Source organism: Chelon labrosus (genome assembly GCF_963514085.1).
Source record: "Chelon labrosus genome assembly, chromosome: 3".
NCBI lineage: Eukaryota > Metazoa > Chordata > Actinopteri > Mugiliformes > Mugilidae > Chelon > Chelon labrosus.
Window position 1 is genome coordinate 8,760,902 of NC_140339.1, and position 25,309 is coordinate 8,786,210.

General features: G+C 41.9%; 3 protein-coding genes across 3 annotated transcripts; 1 reads left to right on the top strand and 2 right to left on the bottom strand.

Moving 5' to 3' along the window:
* Positions 1-2,141: 2,141 nt before the first annotated feature.
* LOC311510069 (E3 ubiquitin-protein ligase RNF128-like) lies at positions 2,142-5,531 on the bottom strand. The gene has a single exon (XM_084575000.1). The coding sequence runs from the start codon at positions 4,626-4,628 to the stop codon at positions 3,534-3,536; it is 1,095 nt and encodes a 364-aa protein (XP_084431126.1). The 5' UTR covers positions 4,629-5,531; the 3' UTR covers positions 2,142-3,533.
* A 2,191-nt stretch (positions 5,532-7,722) lies between these two features.
* slc24a5 (solute carrier family 24 member 5) lies at positions 7,723-13,858 on the top strand. The gene is made up of 9 exons (XM_084540898.1): positions 7,723-8,212; positions 8,595-8,774; positions 10,000-10,083; positions 10,246-10,349; positions 10,442-10,542; positions 10,929-11,212; positions 11,326-11,535; positions 12,456-12,557; positions 13,324-13,858. Exons 1-9 carry the CDS (start codon positions 8,050-8,052, stop codon positions 13,644-13,646), a joined length of 1,551 nt encoding a protein of 516 aa, XP_084397024.1. The 5' UTR covers positions 7,723-8,049; the 3' UTR covers positions 13,647-13,858.
* A 685-nt stretch (positions 13,859-14,543) lies between these two features.
* myef2 (myelin expression factor 2) lies at positions 14,544-23,339 on the bottom strand. The gene is made up of 17 exons (XM_084541163.1): positions 23,153-23,339; positions 21,996-22,198; positions 21,176-21,228; positions 20,300-20,307; positions 20,109-20,202; positions 19,753-19,944; positions 19,510-19,663; positions 19,363-19,412; positions 19,218-19,278; positions 18,269-18,370; positions 17,856-17,900; positions 17,672-17,770; positions 17,445-17,540; positions 17,174-17,233; positions 15,220-15,404; positions 15,027-15,078; positions 14,544-14,931 (listed from the first exon to the last, which is right to left on the bottom strand). Exons 1-17 carry the CDS (start codon positions 23,260-23,262, stop codon positions 14,768-14,770), a joined length of 1,728 nt encoding a protein of 575 aa, XP_084397289.1. The 5' UTR covers positions 23,263-23,339; the 3' UTR covers positions 14,544-14,767.
* Between the last annotated feature and the right edge of the window lie 1,970 nt (positions 23,340-25,309).

Consider the following 25,309-nt stretch of genomic DNA (forward strand, 5'->3'; position numbering starts at 1 on the left):
AATTACTCAGACTGTCTGGGACAAGAGAGTCCGAAAGGAGACCGGCCACTGTAATTTAATTAGGAGGACTTCACTCTGCTGAAGCTGCACGGCAGAGAGGGAGAGAGAGAGAGAGGCATAGAGGCACAGACAGATAGATAGATAGATAGATAGATAGATAGATAGATAGATAGATAGATAGATAGATAGATAGATAGATAGATGATTTTCGGGGAATGATGTGGTATAGAAACTCCTTTAAATGATACGAACATGAAATATCGCGTGTGTGTGGGCACGCTCATGCTTCAATAAGGATTTACAAGGGGCCAAAGAGGAAGAACACCAGTAGAGCTCCTCAGCTGGGCCATTAAAGTATACAGCCAGTGAAGTGCTGCATTTCATTGCGTCAGGATTTATTACTCTGTGCATTCCACTCAAGGAAGAAACTGCCAGGGAGTATCTTAATACCAAAAAACGCCTCTGACAGTGCATTTACACCTTCACTGGGAATTCAAATTCACAGAGAACGGCGAATCCTCTCCACCGGGTGGCGTTGCGGGGCCAGCGTAAACACAAACCCCACAGACGTGCTAGGGCCTGAACTGAAAGCATTTTCTTCTTGTTTTATTAACAATGGTCACAGCTATGCTTCCTATATTCTTATTCAGCCACAAGCCGCCAGGCAACTTTATATGTTTCCATAGAAAACATGAGATATTTACAGGAGCAGATAAGGTCTCGGGCCACTACGATATTTAATTTCGCTGTTTGATTCTTATCTGGAGCTGAAGGTCAAGTGCGGTATTAGAGTACAGCCAGAGACTAGTATGCCATTAAATGAAAACCTTCTGACTCAATTTTCTCCTTAACAACTGCAATAAATCAGACGAGCGCCACCGCTGAGCGGAGCGTGCCTCTAACCCAGAGCTTGCCAGTCGTTCCCAGCCCGGCCGGTTAGTTCAGTATTGATCCTCCGTCGTGCTGTTATACCACTATAACCATCTGACCTATGAATGCTGAGCTCACAGTGCTGGCCTGAAATCCAGTACAGAGGGGCAAGGGAACACCGTGAGAGCTCGCCCTCTGTGTTCTGGATTGTTCCGCTCGCAGTAAAAGAAAAAACAAAAAAAAACATCTGACCTTGACTCATGTCCTGTTAGACAACCTGCTTTCGCTCCTACGCCTTTCTGCCTGCGCCGTAACACCTTGACACCACCTTCACACTTTAAAAACTTTCTCTCATTGCGCTGTGATCATTCTTTTGAGGCTTTTTGACACTATTAAAATTATATCAGTAAAACTGCCATTTAAAAAAAAAAAAACTAACACAAAAGGGCTGTCAAAGCTTGCTATGAGGCCTCTAATCATGTTGCTTCAGAACAAGGCAAGGCCCTCTAGAACAGAATTTGGTATTATTATTGATGAAAACTATAAAATATATCGTCTGAATGAGTTTGACAGTACATGGGACTAAATCAGGAATGTGTGAAAGGACACTCTACAGCAGTGGCTGGCCCTAGAGGTTTCCCATTAAATGGAAAAAACTTTGAAACAATCTGAGAAGAAAATCGCATTTCGGCTCGACTCAATTCGTGTCTGCACTGAAAGCCACAGCCTGTGCTTCGGGGTCACGTCAAACTACTTTAAGAGGTCACAAGCTGGAAAAGGTTCGGGAGCGGGACTTTACAGAACAAGCCCGTTTTTTTTTTAAGTGCAGTCGACGTCCTGACTGACTCAATGGGCTCACAAAAATTCAAATTAAATTCATTTCCATCGCCAACTTTACCGTCGAATGGAAAAACACACAATGGAGTGGATAATAAAAATGACATTTCTATTAAATCGCCACGCAGCTGCATATCTCTGCCTGCTCAGTCAGGCCCCTCCACTTTATAAGGCATGATGATTATCCAGCTCAAAGCTTAAGGTGTGTGCGTGCAGGCTCCCACCTGTGCAGAGGTAATTACAGTTTCGCTCCTCTCCCAGCAGTCACTGGGAACAAGACCATACGTCTGAAAGTGAGATGCTGCTTAACCAGTAATACGCAGGCGTGTGTAAAGCAGAATATCCCACCTGGACGCTCACACTATACGCACTCTCTCCCTGCACACAGAAACGCCATTCTTACAAGCATCCACCGTATGCTCGTAAAGTTGTCCTCATTTTGAGGGATTTATTGCATTCTAAAAAGCATCAATGTGATTTAATACAGAAAGCCATTTTTAACTGTACAATTAAAGACTCTTTGAATCTGTAGTGAGAATGATTAAATATAGAAAAAAATAAATGTATCAAGTAAAATAATCAGTATATCCTTGCCAGGCAAACAAAGAAATAATTGTTTAGCTTTAACATTCACGGAGAGACACACTTAATCATGGAAGTGCAAGAATCTTAAATATATGTTCCTAAATTTAAACCTGTGGTGGCTCAGAGGTAGACACAGGGACAGAATAAACTACGTTCAAAATAAGTCAAAACCTGGAAGACATGTTGTTTCACAATAAGAATTTGCGCTAGTAAGTGGAAATCAGCCAGTTAAAGAAGGAAAGGTCTGTACATATATTATATTTCATGTTTATACAGTATTAACAGACAGAACTTCATGATTGATAAACCAGTCTCGGAATATATCATTTAAAAACCCCAGTACAGACAAAGACAATTTCCCCCTATGCAAAAGTCAGGAAAACATTTTTTTTTTTTTGGAAGCATCTCATAAGTTTCAACAAAATTTATCTGCATCCCTACATTTCTATCTCAAAAGTAGTTACGGTCCAAGAAACAACCCATAGAGAACTTTAAATGCTTTACTTCACTGTGTTTCCATGGACCATTTTTCTAAGAGCCCCAGTCCCTCAGGGTGATCTTACTCATGGTAATGCAATGTTTGTCACGTTGCATTTCCAGTCATGGGTGTGTTCATAAGGGTGTGTTTGCAAATCGAGCCCGACAACCTGCCTGAACCAGATGGAAAGGTGAAAAACAGGCTGAAACAAAGAAAGAATTCTAGTAAGAGGAAATTAATTCATTTCAATTATTTGAAAGCCGCGGTTGATTGTCTGGGGCTGTGGACAGTGCGAGCTGTCGGGTTTTTCACTGGAAAGAAAATAATTTGGCCCCCGTTTCAAACAGATATTCAAATCCCTCCACCTGGACCCTGACCGGTGTCAAACACCTGTGCTGACTATGCAAAACAGAAATCTGACACTGGTGTCAGGGCACGACTGCTTGTTTACAGAATCTAACCATCCTAAGGTAACTTTATGAACACACCCATTAATTACAGACTTGCACCAAAGCAGACAAAAAACAAAATGCAATGATATCCAAACTAATTACTCGAGGTCCATTGACATTTTTAAATTCTTGTACTTTGTGAAAATTAATTGTAAGCCTGCCTGCAACGCAAGACTGGCATTGTTTCCCCTATTAGAACATTATATGTTGATTCATTGTGCTGGTTCAATACATAACATAAACATATCTAAATCAAACAGGCAATTTGACTGTGTCCTAGTTTGTTTCCGTTATGTTTCCATCGCTGTTGTTCATCCCCTCGCAGCCTCTGAGTCTCCCTCGAAGGCCCTGTTGTCATAGTGACGTGCCTGTCTCTCCGGGTCAGAGCTCCCTGGGTCGGTCAGAGGAACCTCATACAGGTTTTCTCCTCCTCCTCCTCCCGCCACTGTGATCACAGTGACCTCTGGTGGCGCTTCCGCAAAGATGCTCTTTGTGTCATCCTCGACCCCGAGGGCCTTCAGGATGTCGCACTTACACATGGGGCAGGTTCTCCTGTCCAGCAGCCACGGCTCGATGCAGGCCTTATGGAAGAAGTGGTCACACGTCAGCACGGTCACCACTTCGCCCACCTTGTAGGATTCAATGCACACGGCGCACACGTGGGCCTCAGAGGTAGTTTCCTCGTCCCCTCTTTTGAGGGTGCGTACTTCTAGACGCCCTATTGCCTTCTTTGCTTCAGATTTCAGCCTCCTCTCAGCGTGCCTATGCCTATTCAGACTGTAGAGACGGTTTGCAGAGATAAACACAAAGTAGGCGATTGAGGCTGCTGTCACGATGAAGAAGGCAATGGACAGAAAGTAAAGCCAGTAGGTGTTCATCCAGGGTCCATGAGGGCTGCCAACGTCAATAAGCATCAGAACATCTGTCCCGTTTTTCACCAACCTGGCAACTTCCATGCCCTGATAGTTACCAACCATGATAGCCACAATATTATCTGCCTCAGAGTGTGCCATGTGTGTGGTGCTGTTTCCAGAGCCGTCCACATTGTACACGACCACGGCAGCAGCTCCCTGACGTTTGGCGGCATTGATCTTCTCACTGAAGGTGCAGTTGCCTCTTTTAACAAATGCTATCCAAGGCGGTGAGCTGAAGTTTCGGTTGTAGACAGGGTCTGGGCCACAGCCTTTGGGGTCTCCCTTGGGAAGTGTAACAATCCCTGACGCTTTTTCCACCAGAGAGTTTCGACCATAAACCCCGCACTCACAGTATTTGTCCACAGTCTCATTGTTGTTGTTAAGGTAGCTTATTTCCACCACGGCTGTCCAAAACACCATGGAAGCCGAACAGTGAACAAGCCCCGACAAACACAGCAAAAGCAGCAGAGGCTGTTGTGTCTTCTTACCCATGGTAACGCTCTTCTTAAAACACCAGGAAGCCCTCTGTTAGCGTCTTTAGCTTCTTTAAATCCTTTGTTGGTCCCAGTTCCTGGTTTGTTCGAGCCACAGTGATCTGAATCCAGCTATGGTTTCACTCTACCTGCCGTCTTCGGTAATATGATCTGAGCCTGTGGTAACACAACACGAGCTGTGCGTCAGCCACTCACCTCTCGTTATCTTCCTGAACCTTGAACACTGAGCACTCCTTTGTAGAGGGCAGGGTACTGCTATTCAACAAGTTGAAGTACACAGAATACACAGACCTGTGCCGTTTCCAGAGACAAGGAACTGCGTACGAGAATCCGAGACGTGATAAGGAACAGATAAGGAAAATTTCATAGATCAGTAACACAGAGCAATACTGTGAAGCTACTAAAAGCAGCTGACTTTGCCCCGTGCACCGATGAGCAAAGCAACTCAACCAGTCTTTCAAGTACGACTAGTTTCCTTCCCCTTTTCTCTGTGACCACAATCTGTTGTGCAAAGCGGACTGACGGGTATTACTCATCTGCCTTGTGGCTATTCAGCTGCGTCTGCTTCTAGCACACATTTTAAAAACCATACACGGTCAGAAAGTGTCGCTGAAATAACGCACGAATAAAGGTTTCCTCATTGCTTGGATACCTCGAGGCACTTAAAGAGCCTCGGTCCACACAGCTAGCATACCAGTGACAACTGAGATGGAACCAGGCTTTGTAAAGTTTCCATTGTATCTTCTTACACACAAGTGAAAGCACACATGCACCGAGAGGGAGACAGGGAGGCTTCCAATGACAAACAAGATGGAGAGGTTTCTTGCCAAAGCTGTTTTTTTACCTGAGCTCTCCAACACATACACACAAACGCACACACTAAAACTGTATTACACGGGCCTCTAAAGAATGTGCTGTTCAATAAAGGATTTCAGGGAAACAAATATTTGCAAATAAAAGAGAATCTGGTGTTTATTCTTGCAGCTCACAGCTCTTGATAACAGGAACAATGGCGCTGCTATGACCTGGAAATTCCCGAAAGAAAATACCCTCACACAGACAAGAGAAAGGCAAAAGAACAAACCAGTGAAGACCATATTTCTCAAGTACAAAAAACAACAACAACAAAAGAAAACCTTCACCTGCACTGTTGTGTATTTAGGTCACATGTTTTGGAGATATCCTCAGACTTCCTGTTTCAATAGTGGCACCTACTGGTTGGTTCAGGAAGAATGCTGTGACACACTGGTGCACAAGGTGAGAGGTATTTGAATCCATCAGACATCTAGGCACATGAAGCTGATGACAGAACCCGATATACAACACGCATGCAAACGATCTTTTATCCAGAAACTATTTATGGGTTCAACAGTATTTTCAGCAGCAGCAGGTGGATAAAAATATCACGGAGAGAAAGACTTGAAGTCACTTCCAAAGCAGACCTAAATAGTTCACTGAGCGAATGGAATACACACTTTTAAATTAATAATCCAATGAAGAAATGCAGACGAATGTATATTTTAGATAAAAGGAACTGAAAGAATATGAAGTAATGCATTTGAAAATCTTAATTTAAAAGCCATGCCTCTCACCTGTTGTGAAGTGGCACTATGAACAGGTGTTGAGATAGACTTTCAAACAAGTACAATAAATAAACAGCAGCTTTTCACACATTTGAAGTTTTGAAAATAACATTTTACAAGACTATTTTAAAATGTCATGGCTGCATTTATCTATGCTTGTCTGAATTTATCTACGTCTTGATATTTTTTCTTTTGTTTTTTGTTGTTGTTGTTGTTGTTGTTGTTGTTGTTTATAACGTCCTACTTCATTTTTTTATGATTAGACTCTTCAGGTCATTGCACCCGGGTTGGGCACACACAACAAAAGCATTAAAAGTCAAACTACAAGATGGTCAGCACGATCAGCAACCAGTCAGTACCACACAGGGGCGCCATTTACTCACTATTGTTTGTTGACTGACTGAGTAAGAGCAATAAACACCGTTTTGACTAATTTTTAGTTATCACAATGAACTCTATACATCCTCATTTGACAGCTGCACAACACACAAAATGCCAGGTAGACTGCAGCGAGGAATATGTTACTTGCCAGGCTTCATGTAACCTTCATTAAGCACGCACAACTTCACAGTTTCATGCATAATGCTAAAAAGCAAGTAGGCAACTTACCTGCAGTTCTTTTTTTGTGCATGAGGGATAGACCGTCCATCAGTTTAATGTCTCCAGGGTGGGAAGGAAGGTGACTCTGAGTGAGCACAGAGAGAGCATGCCAGGTCTGTGGAAGTGGGGAAAACTTGGGGCATGTCCAAACATGCCCGAGACCCTGTCACTCAAGCACTAACACACACCTAACACGCACACGCACACCTTTCTGTTATAATAAAACCTACTATCATGATGTTGGATCAATTTATATGGTACTATACACCGATCAGGCACAACATTATGACCACGTTCCTAATATTGTGTAGGTCTCCCTTGTGACTCCAAAACAGACTCATCAGAGAATGGACATGGGCCTTCTGAGGGTGACCTGTGGTGTCTGGCAACAGAATGTTGTTAGTGGGGGCCTTTGGGTCCTATGGGTTGAGGGAAGGGGCCTCTGTGAATCATCCCACAAGCACTTGATCAGTTTGGGATCTAGTAAAGTTCCAGTTTGAGATCTGGCTGACCATCAAGGAGTGTCATTGCTATGGGATGGGGGTGCCTGGTCTGGTCTAGATTTGTGGTACATGTCTAAATAACATCCACATGAATGCCAGGTCCAAACATTTCCCAGCAGAACATTGAATTGTCACAAGGTGGTTAATGTCATTTTCTTCACCTGTCAGTGGTTTTAATGTTATGCCTGATCGGTGTATATTATAACATAAAATGCTCAGTATATGTTATTTATGTTGTTGGTATTTGCCTTCTTCAGACCGTTTAAAGAGCCTACAGGCAACATCAGTCTGAAACATGGATGGGATGGGATTTATAAGTTTCTAACCTGCAGCGTTTCAGGCCTCCTTACAAGCATTTAAATGTGCGTTAAATTCCTGCCACCGGAAAATTAAGAGCCAACTTTCCAACCTCAGATTTGCGGTGGAAGGGTTTTTATGTTGAATTACACCCCTGATGCGCCTCAGGCTGGGGTCCGTTCAAGTCGACTGGAATGACTCGCAACTCGTGATCCCCGACTCTTGGTAATGCCAGACCTTAAAAGATGCTTTCTCCCCCTCAATAATCTCTCTTTGCAGCCTGTAGCCGTAGTGTAGTGTTAGATGCGGCGCTTACAAGCAGTTTCACTCCACTTTTAATCTTTTTGCAAGCTTGTTAGAGTGAAGACTAGTAAATGACTCACTGGAATAACTGCTAATTTCACTTTATCTTTTTTATTTTTAATTGAACTTTTAAATGACAATGAGTGCGGTGGCAGCTCTGCAAAAAAAGAAGAGGAAAGATTTTATACCTTATTTTATAGGGTTTGTAATATTTTTATATTGCACGGTCCAGCTTGTTTCATTTACAGCAAAAACAGCTCAGGAAACTCACTCTGTCAGGGTACGCCGGGCTCTAGGTAAGCATATTATATACATTTGATTTCTGTTATTTTGTAGTATTTATTTTTTGTTTGTTTGTTTTAAATCTGCGACAATATTCCAATAGAGCCTCGTTTGATAACTGCAATCGCTTTAATTTATCGTCATAAATGTCACGGCTCATTTTCGTGTTCTAAAAGTGTGCGTAATCAATTGTGGCCCAGATACTGTGACCATGTTTGCTCTCCAAACCCCCGTCTCTTCATTGGCATTAAATACCGTGTAAGTGCCGTTGAAAACAATCTTGGCAGAGCAACTTCCTGGTTGCTTTGGGTGAGAGATGTTGTCTTTGATTACAACTAAACAGTATGTGTGTGTGTGTCCTTGTGTTTTTATTTATTTATTTATTTATTTTTTTAGAAAATGAGACAGAATGCATCCCACCACAATCCTCCGAGTTTCCCGAAGGCTTCTTCACGGTGCAGGAGAGGAAGGATGGAGGGCTCGTCATTTATTTTATGATTATATTCTACATGCTTCTGGCTGTCGCAATAATCTGCGACGACTACTTTCTGCCATCTTTAGAAGTGATCAGTGAACGTAAGTTGAATTATTTTGCAACGCATCATCTGTGTGCATTGTCTATGGATTGTGGAACAACCTCTAATTATGTGCTGTTCCCTGGGGAGGATGAAGACAGACTATGTCACATTACAAAATAATTATTCTATAGATTTCCATTATTAATATTGCTAAATTAAGGTTGGCATTAAATATTCAAACACACACTTTAAAGGATCAATCAGAATGAGTATTGTATCAATCCTTAAAGGCAATAGTTTGGTTGCAGTTGTTCCCATAAAATGACAGCTGCAAGGAGCAAAATACTAATAGAATAAAATAACAATATAAAAATATACCAAAAAAAATGTAAGATGCATAAAAACAAGATATTGCACAAAGTATTAGCTATTAGACAATTACAGAATTACAAAAGGATTACAGGAGAATACCTAAATGTGTGTAATGTGTTCATATAACAGGCCTGTGTCTGACTGATTAAATGGTTTATATGTTCAGTTTTAATATCCAAATATTCCCCTGGGACCCGGTAGTTCATTTGGACATGAGTCTCTTATTGATATTTAAAAAAAAAACAAAAAAAAAAACTATTATATATTTGATATGTTTTAGTTAGAAAACGGTTTTAGCTAACATTCAGACAAGTTTAATTCATATGCACAATATCTTAACCACAGAGCAGTGTACTTTTTGTTGATGTCCCCCTTGGTGGACATTGGGAATTAAATTAAAATGAATTAAAATTCGTGGTGTCACAGGTGACAGTAATTCGACAGAAGTAGAGAGAGTTTTGCTCAGAATTGCAGATGGAACTTGAAAATTTGTTTGAAAATTGAAATTGTATCACACCCATTCAGAATCAGAATCAGAATCAGAAAATACTTTATTGCCAAGCATGTTTGTACATACAAGGAATTTGCTTTGGTGTTGTTACGCATAAAATAAAATAGAATAAAATAAAATAAAATATAGAAACTTTATTTTATTTTATTTTATTTTTTTAGATTGTGATCCTATTTGGGTCAGGAGCAACACGTAAGATTAGCAGTTAAATGCATTAATGCAACATTGATGCAACACTGACGCAACACCATCCAGGCCAGTACATTAGTCATAATTCTGCAACATATTTATTTATTTATTTTTTAGGAAGCTTTAGGTGTTGACCGGATGCATTTTCTGTTGTGATACTGTTAAACTGGATTGTGCGTCATGATGTTTCTCATGTTGTTTTGTTTCTCAGGTCTGGGACTTTCTCAGGATGTAGCGGGAGCCACGTTTATGGCAGCTGGGAGCTCTGCACCTGAGCTGGTCACAGCTTTTCTAGGTAATCAATACAGCCATCACCGTGTCCCTTTAACATCCCATATGAGAACAAAAAGGGAAAGTGGTCGCTCTGTTCTCAGTTAGCTCTATTTATGTTACCTTGTCATTCTTCAATAACACTTCCACGTTGACCGTGTGCCTTTATGCCTTTATCATGCGTTAGGTGTGTTTGTGACAAAGGGCGACATCGGGGTGAGCACCATTGTGGGATCAGCCGTCTATAACCTGCTTGGAATCTGTGCCGCCTGTGGACTCTTGGCCTCTATGGTACAGTTTGACACGATGTCATAGCAGCGGAATCACTGTGCGTGAGTGTGTTGTGTGAGCTATAAACCTATTATTTTTGTCTCCTTTATTAGGCGGGTCAGCTCACCTGTTGGCCACTGTTCAGGGACTGCCTGGCATATGGCATCAGTGTTGCCGCCGTTATTGCCATCATTTCTGATAACAAGGTGTACTGGTGAGTGTGTGCTTGTGTGCAGTGACGAAGCAGCGCATTATCTTAGGACCTTACTGCACTACTTATAAAAGACAGCGCTACAAACAGCTGTTTATTGTGTCTTATGACACCGAGAACAACAAACACATTACAGGCGGGACAGTCGTGTTGTACAGTGCTGTGACTCAGCCACATTTATTACACAGCTATCTCTACTGTCAGAATTGTATTTGTCATAAAAATCAAACTACATAAAAAGTAAAATAAAAACAGATCTAGCAAGAGAAACAACCGAACAACACCGAATCAAATGTGGTGCCGTTCCCTGAAGTAGGATATGGGATTTTCAAGGAAAGCTCTTGGAACATCTTCCCAGAAAATGCGGCAACTGTTTGTTTCGTTGACAGGTATGATGCCGCCTGTCTGCTGCTGGTGTATGGCGTCTACATTGTGGTTCTGTGCTTTGACCTCCGCATCAGCGAGTTTGTCCTGAGGAAGCTGAGCCCATGCTGCACCTGTCTGGGTTCGGGCTCTGGCGATAAGACTGAGACACAGCCTCTGACGGGCTGGAGCGACGACACCAGCCTGAGAGTCCACAGTCGCTCCAGAACCGACAGCGGGATCTTCCAGAACGACTCGGGGTACTCTCACCTGTCGCTCAGCCTCCACGGCCTCAATGAGATCCCTGAAGGTAACACACACCGCTTAGTGAAGTTTGCACTTTGGGGTTTGTCCACTTTGGAGGTATTAATTTGATGAACTGACATTAATTTCCCTCCACACATTTGTCCTCCTGCATCTCAGCAGACCACAAAAGTGTGTTTTCGGTGCCGGAGAGCGACCTGAAGAGGATCCTCTGGGTTTTGTCTCTGCCCATCATCACCCTGCTGTTCCTGACCATCCCCGACTGCAGGAGAAGGTTCTGGAAGCAGTGGTTCATGATAACTTTCCTCATGTCCGCTGTCTGGATCTCAGCCTTCACATACGTGCTGGTGTGGATGGTCACCGTGGTCGGTAAGACCAGTGTTTTGAACATTCTGTAATGGGCCCGTGCACATTCTGCACATTTCCTACGACTTAGCCGCAGGTGTAAGTGAGCCCGGGTCACCCAGCGAGCCGTTGGGGATCACAAGTGTTTGAAACTTGTGAGAAAAAACGTCTGATTTGCAGAGTAGAATCACATGGAGGTCTGCTGGCTAATTCCTGAGATGCCATTGTCTTGGAAAGTTAAGAAGGGGGGTGATTTAGCTCCAGTGGGACGTGTGCCTAGCCAAGCACAGCAGGGATTACAGTCGGCTTCACCCCTGAGGAAACACAGTCATGTGAGGGCTGGGTGTACATACAGAACCTAGCACGGGCTTCAGCTCGCATCTACAAGAGAGATGTAAAAACTGACTAGGGATCAGACTTAAACAGGCTAAAAGATCCAAATTACCATGTGACAGTAGCAGGTCTAGTGAAGTATAATGAGATTATTATCCCATAGTCACCAGATAGGCTCACATGGCTCTGCTCTGTAGATCACTGCAGCATCACACTGCACAGTTCAGACAATGTTGGGAACTCATGTGACTTGTTCTTGCATCACAGTGTACAGTACATTAAGGCTTCCTAAAATTATTTTTCTTCCGCAAACTTAAATGGCCACAATGGGAGTTAAACTTATAGATTTTATTTTTCCACTCGCGCTGAAGATTTAGCCCTGTCGTTAGATGCTAGTGAAACATTTCTTAGGTGGGCGAGCTTCTGTTGGGGGGGAGAGCATTTAGTTCCATGACCTTTGTGTTTCTAAAACCCTGGCTACAACCTTGCTGCCAGGGATAATCTATTAACCCTATAGGCATACACACAATGAGCTGCTGTTCTCTTCCTGGCTTCAAGCTATTGGTTCGAGGGAATGGGTCTGATTTTGTGTTGTCTTGCTGTTTACACAGGTGAGACCCTTGGGATTCCTGATACAGTAATGGGACTGACTTTGCTTGCTGCTGGAACCAGTATACCCGACACCATAGCCAGTGTGATGGTGGCCAGAGAAGGTAATGTCACGTTCTTATCAGCTGCAGTTCAACATTAAAAATAAAAACAATTTGTTCAAGAGCAGCACCGCCATTTCATTTCCCAATACTCACATGTGGTAGACGTAAAAACACTAGTCTTCTACCAGTACATAGGCTCTGAGCTGTTTCAGGCATAACATTATGACCACTGACCAGAGAAGTAAATAACACTGACCATCTTGTGACAATACAATGTTCTGCTGGGAAACGTTTGGACCTGGATGTTACTTAGACATGTACCACCCACCTAGACCAGACCAGGCACCCCCACCCCATAGCAATGGCAATCCTTGATGGCAGCAGCCATTACCAGTAGGATGTAGCTGGACACAGGCACACACACAAAAACAAGTTTAGGAACAATTCAAAAAACATGACAAACAGCACAAGGTGTTGACCTGGCCTCCAAATTCACTAGATCCTAAATTGATCAAGTATCTGTGGGATGATCCACATAGGACCCTCCCCTCAACCCATGGGACCCAAAGGCCCCCCATTAACAACACTGTGTTGCCAGACACCACAGGACACCCTCAGAAGGCCCATGTCCATTGTCTGATGATTCACAACTGTTTTGGAGGCACAAGGGAGACTTGCACAATATTAACATAATGTTATCCCTGATCGGCATATTTATCATTTGTTTGGTTTTTAAATCCATTTTAAAATAAACCATTTTGGCAAATTACAAAAGCAACAGTGAAGTTTAAATCCAGTATGTGAACATGTTATTTTTGTTTCTCAGGGAAAGCTGACATGGCCATGTCCAACATTGTGGGTTCAAACGTTTTTGACATGCTGTGCCTCGGCCTGCCTTGGTTCATCAAGACCGCCTTTGTGGACACCAACAACCCCGTGGAAGTGAACAGCACCGGGCTGGTCTTCATTGCCTCCACCCTGCTCCTTTCAATCGTCTTCCTTTTTGTGGCCGTACATATCAACGGCTGGAAGCTGAACTGGAAGTTGGGAATTGTTTCTCTCTTCTGCTACGTCCTCTTTGCCACTCTGTCCATCCTGTACGAGCTGGGGATTATTGGGAATAATCCCATAAGACTGTGCAGTGACTGAGACCTGACATTCCCAGGACTGAAGCCATATTTTTTGTGAGACTATAAAAGCCCAAAACAAAACTGTTAAGCCTTTTACAGTCTACAAAAGTCACAGAGCCGTATAACATATTTTTAAGATATTATGAAAGACAAGCACTCGTTACATCTCAGGAAGAGGAAGATGTCTATAATGTGGAGAAGCACCAAAGATCATCCTCTTACATGTGCCTGCTAAGATCCAGACCAGACTGTTATCACACCATGACGGCCTGTCGTCACCTCATGAGACGTCTCCCGTCTTACACAAGGCCCAGAAACGGAAAAGGCCTCATCACAGGCGTGACTGCCAAGGTCACATGAATCCAGTCAAGAAATAAAAGTGTCAACTAACGTGGCCATGTCCATCTTTTGTAATGAGGTAGTGAAGTGAAGACATGAAAGAGTAATCATATAGTCATAACTGATAAGCTTTATGAGCAGGGATTACTAGTGGAAAGAGCCATAAGTAGTAAAAAATGAAAGAAAAAAAACTTTCCACTCATCTATGTTGCCAAAAAGTTTTTCCTTCAGTTGTGTTTACAACTCTCTGGGTAAATTTGCATGGACTTTAGACGTTGACCTACACTTTAAATGATTCCTATACAATAAACAGTTGTAATGCTATCCCATTTAAACTAATTACCATCACCATTGGATTTGAGATTGAAAAAGCATCTAGCATTTCAAACACAGGTGGTTAAATTCACACCCACTCATGTCCACGTTTGTGGTTAATCTGGAATTTTCCAGTTTTCAAGAGGCCAGTGTGTGGCAGTGTTGAGAGCAGCGCACACAGCTCAACGCCGGGTTTACACGCTGAAGAACAACCGAGACTTTGTCCCTTTTAAAAAATAAAATAAAATAAATTACAATCACCAAGATTAAAAATTAAATTTTATTTGTTCAAACAAATCACCTGACAAATTAAAAAGGGCTTACAAAACAAAGATAAAATAGCTATGTAGTATATATAAACAAAAACCAACATGAAATGGACATATGGGGATATGAAGTAATTGTGTTTTTAAAACAAAACAAAAGATCATTGGCAAAGGGGGGGCTGAATGTGTTAAGTGTGAAAGCTCGACTTCTACAAAAGCTCTAGGCGTTGCGGTCGATGCGGACGTCCACCTCTCTGCCGTTGATCTTGGTTCCGTTCATCATCCTGCAGGCCTTCTCGGCGCTCTCGGGAGAGTCGAATCTCACCGTTCCACATCCCTTTGACTTCCCATTCTCCATCTTGATTTCTGCGAACATCACCATACCTGCAGGTGGAACCAGCATGAGCAATAATTGAGTTTCTGGGCAGTCTGAGAATTAAACAGTAAATAATAAATGAACACAACAGCAAAAGACGCACCACAGTGACTGAACTTCTCTTTCAGCTTTTGCCATGTCAGATCGTAGGATAGCTGCAACATAGAAATATATATTTAAGTTAATACGTTTATTGGCATTAACACATTTGAAGCTAGATGAAACCACTACAAGATGCAAATGAAAAAAAATATTAATAGTTACAGTATAAATATTAAAACCACTCTAAGACTTACATTTCTCACAAATATCTGGCAGCCAGCTTTGGACCCAGAGCCTCTGTCAGACATGCCTCCACCCATGTGGCCTGGCCCCCCACCTCCATAGCCACCAAAGCCACGGTTCATGTCAATTCCTGACATGCCTATACGGTCAAAGCTGGAGCCCATCCGGTCCATTGACATATTGCCTAGTCCGCCACCTGCATTAAGCACAAACACAGACAAACAAAAGAAAATGAGTGACAGACTTAACCTGGATTTAATGAGACCTAATCTGGGTTCAGTATATGAAAGGTCCAGCTGCTGTAGCCCTGCGAAGTCTGATCACAGATATAGATAAATGGGATGTTTAGATAATACCTGACAAGCACCAAATATAACAATAAACTCCTCCACATGGCACACAGTGTTTCCTTCGATCAGTTCAATGAAAGGTCACTGGAGTGTTTAGAAACTGGAGAATCTGCAGAACAGAACGTCAGTACACCAGAGTCCTGTGTCACCGTGACATAGTTTATGTGGACGTTAGGACTTTGCTCCAGTTTATTTTTAGTCCCTAAATAAACCACACGGGGAAGAGGCACGAGAAATTATATCCATTAACACACTTTCTCTGGCATTCCTTTTACTTTGCATTTTGCAATAACCGTTATCAGTGCACGAGATGATCTTGCCGATAGTGACTTTATCACAAGATGATAAACAAAAGCTAGCAAGACGTTCTTCAGTTAAAAATCAGCAAATAAAAAACAAAGTCATTGCTCATCTCTAAATAGAGTCTCAAGTGCTGATGACAACATCGTAAATCTAGTAATTTACAGGGGCTGGATTAAACAGGATCTATCTCAAAGAGTGACCTGCTTTTGTTCTGCACATTACAAAAGAATGTAATAGAGATAAAATAGGCCATCTCTTATACAGATGCACTGCAGGAACTCTAACATTATTATATAACTTTGATTCCAATGCACACCCAGTGCAAATGCTGAAAAAGGTATTCAAGTTCCTTTATTCTGGGGCCATGCAACATGCAAAGATCCTTTCTAAGGCTGTCTACATACCCATGTCTGTGGTTTGTTGGTGCTATATTTAATGTTTTAATGAAGTGTCTCAGCAAAAATAAAGTTGATCCCTTTCTTTAGTGTACCCTTCTGTTACAGGATGCTGCTTTCCTTTACCAAGGCCATGCTGAACATTTCACTGGGTATCAGGGAGAATTAGTTTGTTAATGTGTTTAGTAGTGACCCAGTCTGACAGCTGGGTAAAATCAAAATATAAAGATTTGCTCTCCGTTTGCCGTCTTGCATGTACCTATCGATGCAGTCAGTGTTTTTGGATAGTTGCTTCTGTATTACTTTCACTGGATAACAAGAAACGTTGCAGACTGCAGGTCACATTATGCGTCAAAATGATTCATTTCCGAGGGTAACTTGACGGCAGACCTAAATTAGACTCGGTCGTGTTAACATGCTCTCTGTAGCCTGTACTTTTTGTTTTGGTTTAAATCACTTTGCAGCATTGTGTCTTTATTTTATTTACTGTGCAGGAAGAAACTGTGAGAAAGAGGCCAGGATTTAAAACATGTCCATGTTCAGTGCATCACAAACAAATGTAATCAACAAGTTAAAGTACAGACTGGGACATCCCTAATAGACATCCCTCTTAGTTGCAGCTGTGTTAACTGCATCCCACACATATGCTGTAATCACTGCGGATCACATTAGATCCGACATACAGCAGTTTGTGTCGTAAAGAACAACACAGGAGGAGGACCAGTACTTGCACTGAGGTCATCTGATTCAAGGACACTCTCTAATTACCGGGCCTCATTATTACCCACCACCTAATCAGCAAGTCTCAATACTTAATAGCTCTGAACGTCATGGTGCAATACTAAGTCCTGCCTTTACATGATCTGCCGTATAAACTGTCAAAAGACTATAAAATGGTCTAGTGAATTTTCTTGTACCTAATCCAGTCCCCATGTGCCCCATGCCACCACTGCCCATGCCTCCTCCAAAACCTCCACCTAAAGGAGAGAATGCAAGTTGGATGCAGATTAGATCAAATCCTAACGTAACAACAGCAAGTACAAACAGAACAACACATTTTAACACAGTGAGTAATCCCCATCATAACTCAAATCCAAAGTACACAGGCGTACTTGAATAACCTCCCCTGTGTCTGGTGTTTAACTATGAAAGGAATTCAAAGCCGTCTGAAGCGAGGGTTGAACTTACCCATTCCTCCGAAAGAATCCCCAAATCCTCGATTCATTGGCATGTCACTGTGACCAAACTCCCGATCCATGACACCCATTCCTGACCGGTACATATCTTAACACAGAAGAAAACAGGAACATCAGACTAAAGATAGCATTAACACAAAGGAGCATTTCAGCGTTTACAGCATGGCACAACATCTCTGCCACTATCTCTACCCACTGTGAGTGAAAACACTCACTTACCTCCCATCCTACCAACTGGTGCCATGTCTCTCCCTCCAAAGCCACCCATATTGCCCATGCTCTCCATGCCCCCAAAGCCTCCTCCACCACCACTCATTCCTGTTAAAAGCAGCACCAAGTTTGATCATCACTGCCTCCTTAGCAACTTTTTAAAAGAAAAACTCAGTGGTAACAAAAGCCTCACCTCCTCCGAGTCTGTTCATTCCACCATAGTTCGAAACATCCATACCTATGACAGAAGAGGGTAAATGTCAGGATATGTAAAAGCACAACATGCATTTATTTACACTCAATGAATGAACTAATAAGATTAAAGGTCTTGTATATTAGAGTGTAGCTTAAATGTGCAGCCAAGACTTCCTTGGTGAATTGTTTGCACTGACTATGTGCTGTGTGTAGCTTTTCTAAATCAGCACAAAACATATTCAAATGCCTGCCGTGTAGCGCTAACAAGCTGGACAGCTGGTGAGGATGAATACCATCCTCTCTGAAAAGCTTTCGCTTGTAGAGATGGACTGTTTCACAACGGCACTATGCCCTGTATGCGTGACTATTTTGGACGCTCCATCAACTAAACATATTTGACGGGTGACTGACCTCCAGGTCCCATGGAACCCATGCCTCCTCCACCGCTTAGTCGGTTGGCATTTATAGGCTGCCCTCCTGGGCCCAGTCCCATTCCAATGCCACCTAGACCCCCTACAAAACACACAAAGACCAAACATTTAAAAACAATTTACTGGCACCGACCACAGAGCTGTTTACTGATCATGAATACTTCTGCACAGCTCAATCAATGTTAAGTCATGTTAGTGACATTTATTGTAACAGACATTGAGAACTATGTGCAAAGACGTTCAATAAAAACAAATGTAGCTTGATATTTAAGTACATGAGTCTTCACTACATCTGAAATGCACCAACTATTAAGAATGGAAGTACTAATCGTAGTATACTTAACCTTAAAGGTACAGTAACATTGCCATTGGGTAGAACATGTGTTATTTATCCTAGGCTGATGCTCTGATGTCTTTACTTTCAGTGCAGACATCATACATTAATAACCAAGCACACCTTACTGTGAGAATCTCATACAACTCTTTTAATTCACTGGTGTTTTTCTATATAATTTATGTTTTTTGTTTGCATGCAAAGACAGTATTGGACAAATGTTTTGAGCCTGCAAAAACTTTTCAACTATTGTATGTGCAAATTACATATTTTCTTAAATAAAAAAGGTCTTTTAAAATGAATGCTTAAGAACAGCTGTCCATTTTTTATATCATAAATATGTGTTAATTACTGAAGCAGCATGCAGATGACAGACAGCAGCTAACAGCTATACTACAGGTAGCAAACCGGCTTACTGCCATAGCAACATATCTGGGCTTTTTGTAACTTCCAATTTTCAAAATATGTGTTAAAATGTGTAATTTGTTTCCAATGTCACTGTAGCAAACGGGCCAAAAAAACAACAAATGTAGACAAAAGCACTGTACAACTATATGTACTTCCTTAAATTACTTGCGCAATGAAGTGTACTCACTTGGTAACTGAGGTGGTTTTTCTACTTGCTGGAAATCATCAGGGGGAAGTGACTTTTCATCCTGCAGGATCACACAAGCAAATTTTAGTTTTGATCTTTTCCGCATCCTGCAGTTTAAATTATACAATGACTAAAAGTGACTTACAATTTTCACATGCATCTGTCTGTCAAAGAGCATCTGTCCATTAAACATAGCTGCATTCAGAGTCAAGGAGAAGGTCGTGGTAAAACTGTAAACCAGATCTGTTTGCCTTTTACATTTTGTTTCATATGGTTCAGCTCAGAAGGATACAGATTGCCTGCACCGCCTCCAGTGGCTGCTCAAAAGTCACCGTTCCCATCCCGCGACTCTTGCCATCTTTGTCCTCCTTAACATCAGCTCGTTTGACCACACCTGCCATGCCAAACACCTCCTTTAACTTCTTCCAGCCCACCTTGAAGTCCAGCTGTAGAACAGAAGGACACCACTATCTTTAATGAACATAAATAACCAACACTAACTAGACTTGGAGACAGTTCATTCACGTGTCCTCACATTTGCCACAAACACTGTGTTGCCCAGTCGTCCAGCCTGCAGTGCATGGATGACCTCAGGTGGGATGTTAGGGTTATTGGCAATGGAGGGCGGTAGGTTCAGCCCGCCAGGCCCCATGTCCTGCCCACGACCTCCCTGTTGACCTACTCCCATGCGCTGCAGTGCACGCCGTGCATGTTCCCCATCAGGGTCCTGTAAAAAAGAAACAATACAATTTAACCCAGGTCTCACATAAATAAGGTAAATTCTAAAACATGGACAATTGTAGAACGTAATTCCACATGTTATCTTGTGACCATCACATGTATTTGTGTCACGAGCCCATGTGTCATATTTAACTATAAAATGATCCTCACCTCCTTGATGTTGAGTCGTCTTCCACTCAGGTCATGCTTATTCATGGCTGACACAGCCTTCTTCACAAACTCCTCATCTTTGAACTCCACCACACTGTTGAATGAGCCAAATGGAGGCAACAGATGAGTTCATCCAAGCCCAACATTAAAAAAAATAAATAAATAATTGTTAGCGAAAGTAAGTTTCTTACCCACAACCCTAATCGGGGGCATCATAGGAGTCCAGGTAGCACACAAGGAGTGAACAAAGTACAATTAATATCAAAACAAACCACAGGGACATTATACATCTAAAGTATGAACAAGCTTCTACTTTGTTCTTCAGAGCATGATGGCCATATTTTGCCCGCTGGCTTGAGCCAGAAGGCTTTTGATTTACAAATAAAGTTAACAATTAACAGTACTTACAATAATAAATAAATGTTTGCAAAGACATTCTGTACAAAAAGATACATACATTGCAATTTACCTGAAGCATTTTAAGGTTTTGAACTGGACACAATTACCAAGGTAGAAGATTTTAGAAAAATGCCATAAAAATTTTGTCTAATACATTGTTTAAGCTTTACCAGATTAAACTTTAATAAAGAAAAATAGTGCGGTTCATCTTTATATCTAGAATATGCATTTATGTCATTTAATATAGAAACATAACAAAAAAAAATATCAGGATCTTTCGAGGCTATTTTGTTCCACTGAAGAGAAAGCTGTTGCGTGTAAAATAAAATTTTGAGACATGAGGGTCAATCAATAAGACAAACCACACAACCCACATTTCCCTTTGGAAAATGGCCAAACAAACAAACTTTTAAACCAATTGAAATCACAACAACAAAAGCAAATGTGTACTCTTAGATGAGTTCATTAGGCTACTTTTCCAAAAGTCAACAGGACATCTCCCTTTCAAATGAATGTCAATCGTTAGCCATCTATCAGGCTCTAAACCCAACCTACAGTATCTCCAGTTCAGTAGACCCAAAGGATCAGAGCCTAGAAGAACACTTGATTAAAGAGAGCCTGCTGAGGGCATTTAAAACCTCGTGCAGCATGTTGGCCACATCACTTACCCTTGACTTTCCTTCTGCATCCTTAAAGAGCTCCACGTATGTAACCTCACCGACTACATGAGACATACAAAGGAAAAATACCAAAAGAACAAAGGAATTTAAGTCACCAAGTCTTCAAGTCACCGTTGGCCTTGGCAATGCCGCTACAGATGGAGATGTCCCATTAATGATCAACAGTCAGCCCAGACCAACATCCCACCAGACAACACCATGCCTTTCTGGGCAGTGACTGAGACACCCAAAGGCCAAGGCCAGAGAGAAACACAGCTACATTAAACCTGGGAAATTCAAAAGACTTCAACATGATCAGTTTGGCAACAGATTCCATTCATGGCAGTTGAGAGTTTAAAGCTGTCCTTTGACCTTTCAAATGGCTTCTTGAGACCTCCGTTATTCAGAAGGTAATGTGTTTACAATATTTTCAATGACATAATCAAGATTCACCTTGGAGCAGATGCAACAAAAACATTCAACAATCGATTCTACTACAGGTTTGAGGTTACATTTTGGAGCTGACAATGCCATAAAACAAGTGACAATATAACTAAGTTCATCTTCCTTTTCTCACATTCATATCTGCTCAAACTAAATTGGTGCCCATCCAAAAGATTTTATTAAAACTCCAATCACCTAAAAATCACACTATATTGGTTCCTTAGTATCTGCACTAAGTACGTCCAGAGAAAGCTACAAACTAACTGACTAGTGCTAGAAGCAGATGTTCCATCTGGTAACAAACAAAAAAGGGGTCAAGTTCTTCTATAAGTTGAAGAGATAGAGAGAAGGGGGGGGACACCATCCCCATCACTGGGGACATTACCTTTCTCACGCATTAGATCTTTAATAGCCTGCCACTTCATATCATAAGGGATATTGCTGATGAACACCCGGTTTCTATGGGCACCCTTCTTCTCTCCACCATGTTTGTCTTTGTAGGGATGGTAGCGGTTTCCTCTTCTGCTCCCAGAGGACTTCTCTTTACCATCGTGTTTTTCTTTGGAGGGCTTACTTTCATCAGCTTCCCTACAAAATGCACAGATATGCAGGTCAGAAGATTTCAAAACCACATTCACAGATCAAAAACAGTCTAATAACAGTCCTGCACTCATGACTGACAATTAAACTGTATGATTACTTTGAAGGATGAAGTTTGTGGTGCTGTTAATCTTTACCGGCCCACTAACTAAAATAGGGTTGTCAAAATAATAGTAACATGCTCTGGTGCAACACAATACAATTCAACAGCACTGCAAAACACAGCTCTCAATACCAATACCATTACATTCATGAGGCTTTAGAGAGATTTAGTGCAGTGTGTACTCACTATCGTACCAAGTGAGCTGGCTAGTATTTGACAGGTGACAGATTCATACTGATTTGCATATGCTTTTCTTCACTTGTATTTTGCATGTGCTTTTCTTGTTGAAGCTTCTTCCTTGTAGCTACAGGGACTGCAGCAAATGCTAATACATTTAAATTCTGTTCAATTGTTTATTAATAGTATAAAAGCCAGACTTTACAGCTAGCTTAGCCAACTTCACGTTATTGCTAGCTCATTATAATGATCACACACGACTGAGCTCAGATTAAAAGGGATGCTAATGCTAGCGGACATAGCCATCTAAAGTCAAGCTACAGCTTATGTGGTTTATCTAACTAACCTGGCTAAAGGATAAATCTAAGTGGTAACTTGGTAAATCAGCAAGCGCCCGATTTCAAAATTCTATTAGCTTTAGCTAACACAACAAGGTAAGCTTGGCCCGTAGCTTAGCATAATTTTGCGACACCGGTTTGTAAATATATAGCATACAGTCGGCGTGAAGTAATTTACAAACCAACTAGCAGGCACTTAATAATAAAGCATCGGCTTAATATTAAAGTTTTTGACGGCTAACAATAGCTAGCATCTCACGACTCCATTTTGGCTAAGCTAGCTTAACAGCTACGCTGACAGAACAATGCATCATTTTTACTCACGTTTTCACACCATTGGGTGTTTCTTCAAATGTCTCCTCGGGTTCGGACTTGACGGATCCTGCAGATTCCTCCTGCCTTGGTTCCTCGTCAAGAGCTTCAACATCTGCCATGTTAAGGTTTGCTTGCCCTACAATGCAAGATGCCCCTGTAGCTACGCAGTTGGATGTGTGTGTAGTTTGAAGATTTGTTAACCTGACGCGCCAGATGGTTACACACCACCGCAATTCTCGCGTGACCTCAAAATATCGCGAGAATCCAGCCTGCGTCTCAAAAGGCATGTAGTTCCAACGTGAGAATTGGGAGCTGTTGCTAGGCAGCCTGGTTAAATTGATTGATTTGAATTGAATTGAATTGAACTGAATTATTTGAGCAGATTGTGTACATGTCTGCAATGAATTAAGTGACCTATAATGCAAATGAAATGCAGAACGTGACCCCTTCTAAAGGATTGTTGTATGGGTTTCTGAACGGTATCCAAGCAATCAAAAAAAAAACCTGTTCAAGGCACAGTTGCAAATGATACAGCCCGCACATTTGGAGTGTCTACTAGGACCATCAGGTTAAGATTCTGAAACTGTTGTCATGTTAATCATGTAGTGAAACAGCAGCATATTTGTTTTCTAATAATAGACAGTGTAATTCATACCGGTAATACCTACAGCCTATAATATTCCAGGCAGCTCACTCACAGCCTCAGACTATAAATGTCCCATCTTATTGATTAGAATACAGTGCCAAGCCAATTCATCATTCCTGAAAGTATTGATTCATGCACTTTTACTCTGCTGGAGGAATAACTTCAATTCCTTTATACAGTCTACTTTATCATTTGTAGAGGACCTGCTTAGCAAGTCTGGTTAGATTGCACCACTAAAGAAACACTTTTCAATGCCACAAACAGTTTTACTGCTGGAGACAATGCTGCACAGTTATTTGTTAATAGTAGCAGAACATAATAATAATCATTTCTAATCTACTAAATTTAAAGTAAGTGTTGGTGGAAATAATCAAGCCCCAGATGTCAGGCCTCAGAGCATATTGATCATAACTTCTAATATCATGTCTGTTGGATATTTTACATGTCTCAGACTCTTCAATACAAGTACAACTAAGCTTCTCCAACCCTGATGTTTGTAGGGTTATATGAATGTTTATGACTATTGATACTTTGATCCAGTGGTTAAGGTTTCTACGTAGTAAATCAACCAGTTGTGCAACTTCTCTAATAAAAACAAATATTCATTCATTCATTCATCTTCTGTAACCGCTTGTTCCTGTGAAGGGTCGTGGGGGGGCTGGAGCCTACTCCAGCTGTCATCTGGCGAGAGGCGGGGTACACCCTGGACAGGTCGCCAGTCTATCGCAGGGCTAACACAGAGAGACAGACAACCATTCACACTCACACACACACCTACGGCCAATTTAGATTCACCAATTAACCTAATGAGCATGTCTTTGGATGGTGGGAGGAAGTCGGAGTACCCGGAGAGAACCCATGCAGACACAGGGAGAACATGCAAACTCCACACAGAAAGGCCCATGGATTCGAACCTGGGACCTTCTTGCTGTGAGGCATCAGTGGTAACCACCACGCAGCTGTGCCGCCCCAACATTCATTCATTCATCTTCTGTACCCGCTTATTCCTGTTAAGGGTCGCGGGGGTCTGCTGGAGCCTATCCCAGCTGTCATCGGGCGAGAGGTGGGGTACACCCTGGACAGGTTGCCAGTCTATCGGAGGGCCAACACAGAAAGACAGACAACCATTCACACTCACATGCACACCTACGGCCAATTTAGATTCACCAATTAACCTAATGAGCATGTCTTTGGATGGTGGGAGAAAGTCAGAGTACCCGGAGAGAACCCACGCAGACACAGGAAGAACATGCAAACTCCACACAGAAAGACCCATGGATTCGAACCCGGGGCCTTCTTGCTGTGAGGCATCAGTGCTAACCACCACGCGACTGTGCCACTCCCACAAACAAACAATAAAAATCTTTTCTTTTTCTTTTATTCAGGTGCAGGTAATGAAACACATGTTGCAACAACTTTCGATTACAACCGTGGGTTAGGTTGAACACAAATACAGAGGTTAACCTTTAACACAGAGCACAGTAAATGCAATACTCTGTCAATGAAAAATCAGGTCAATA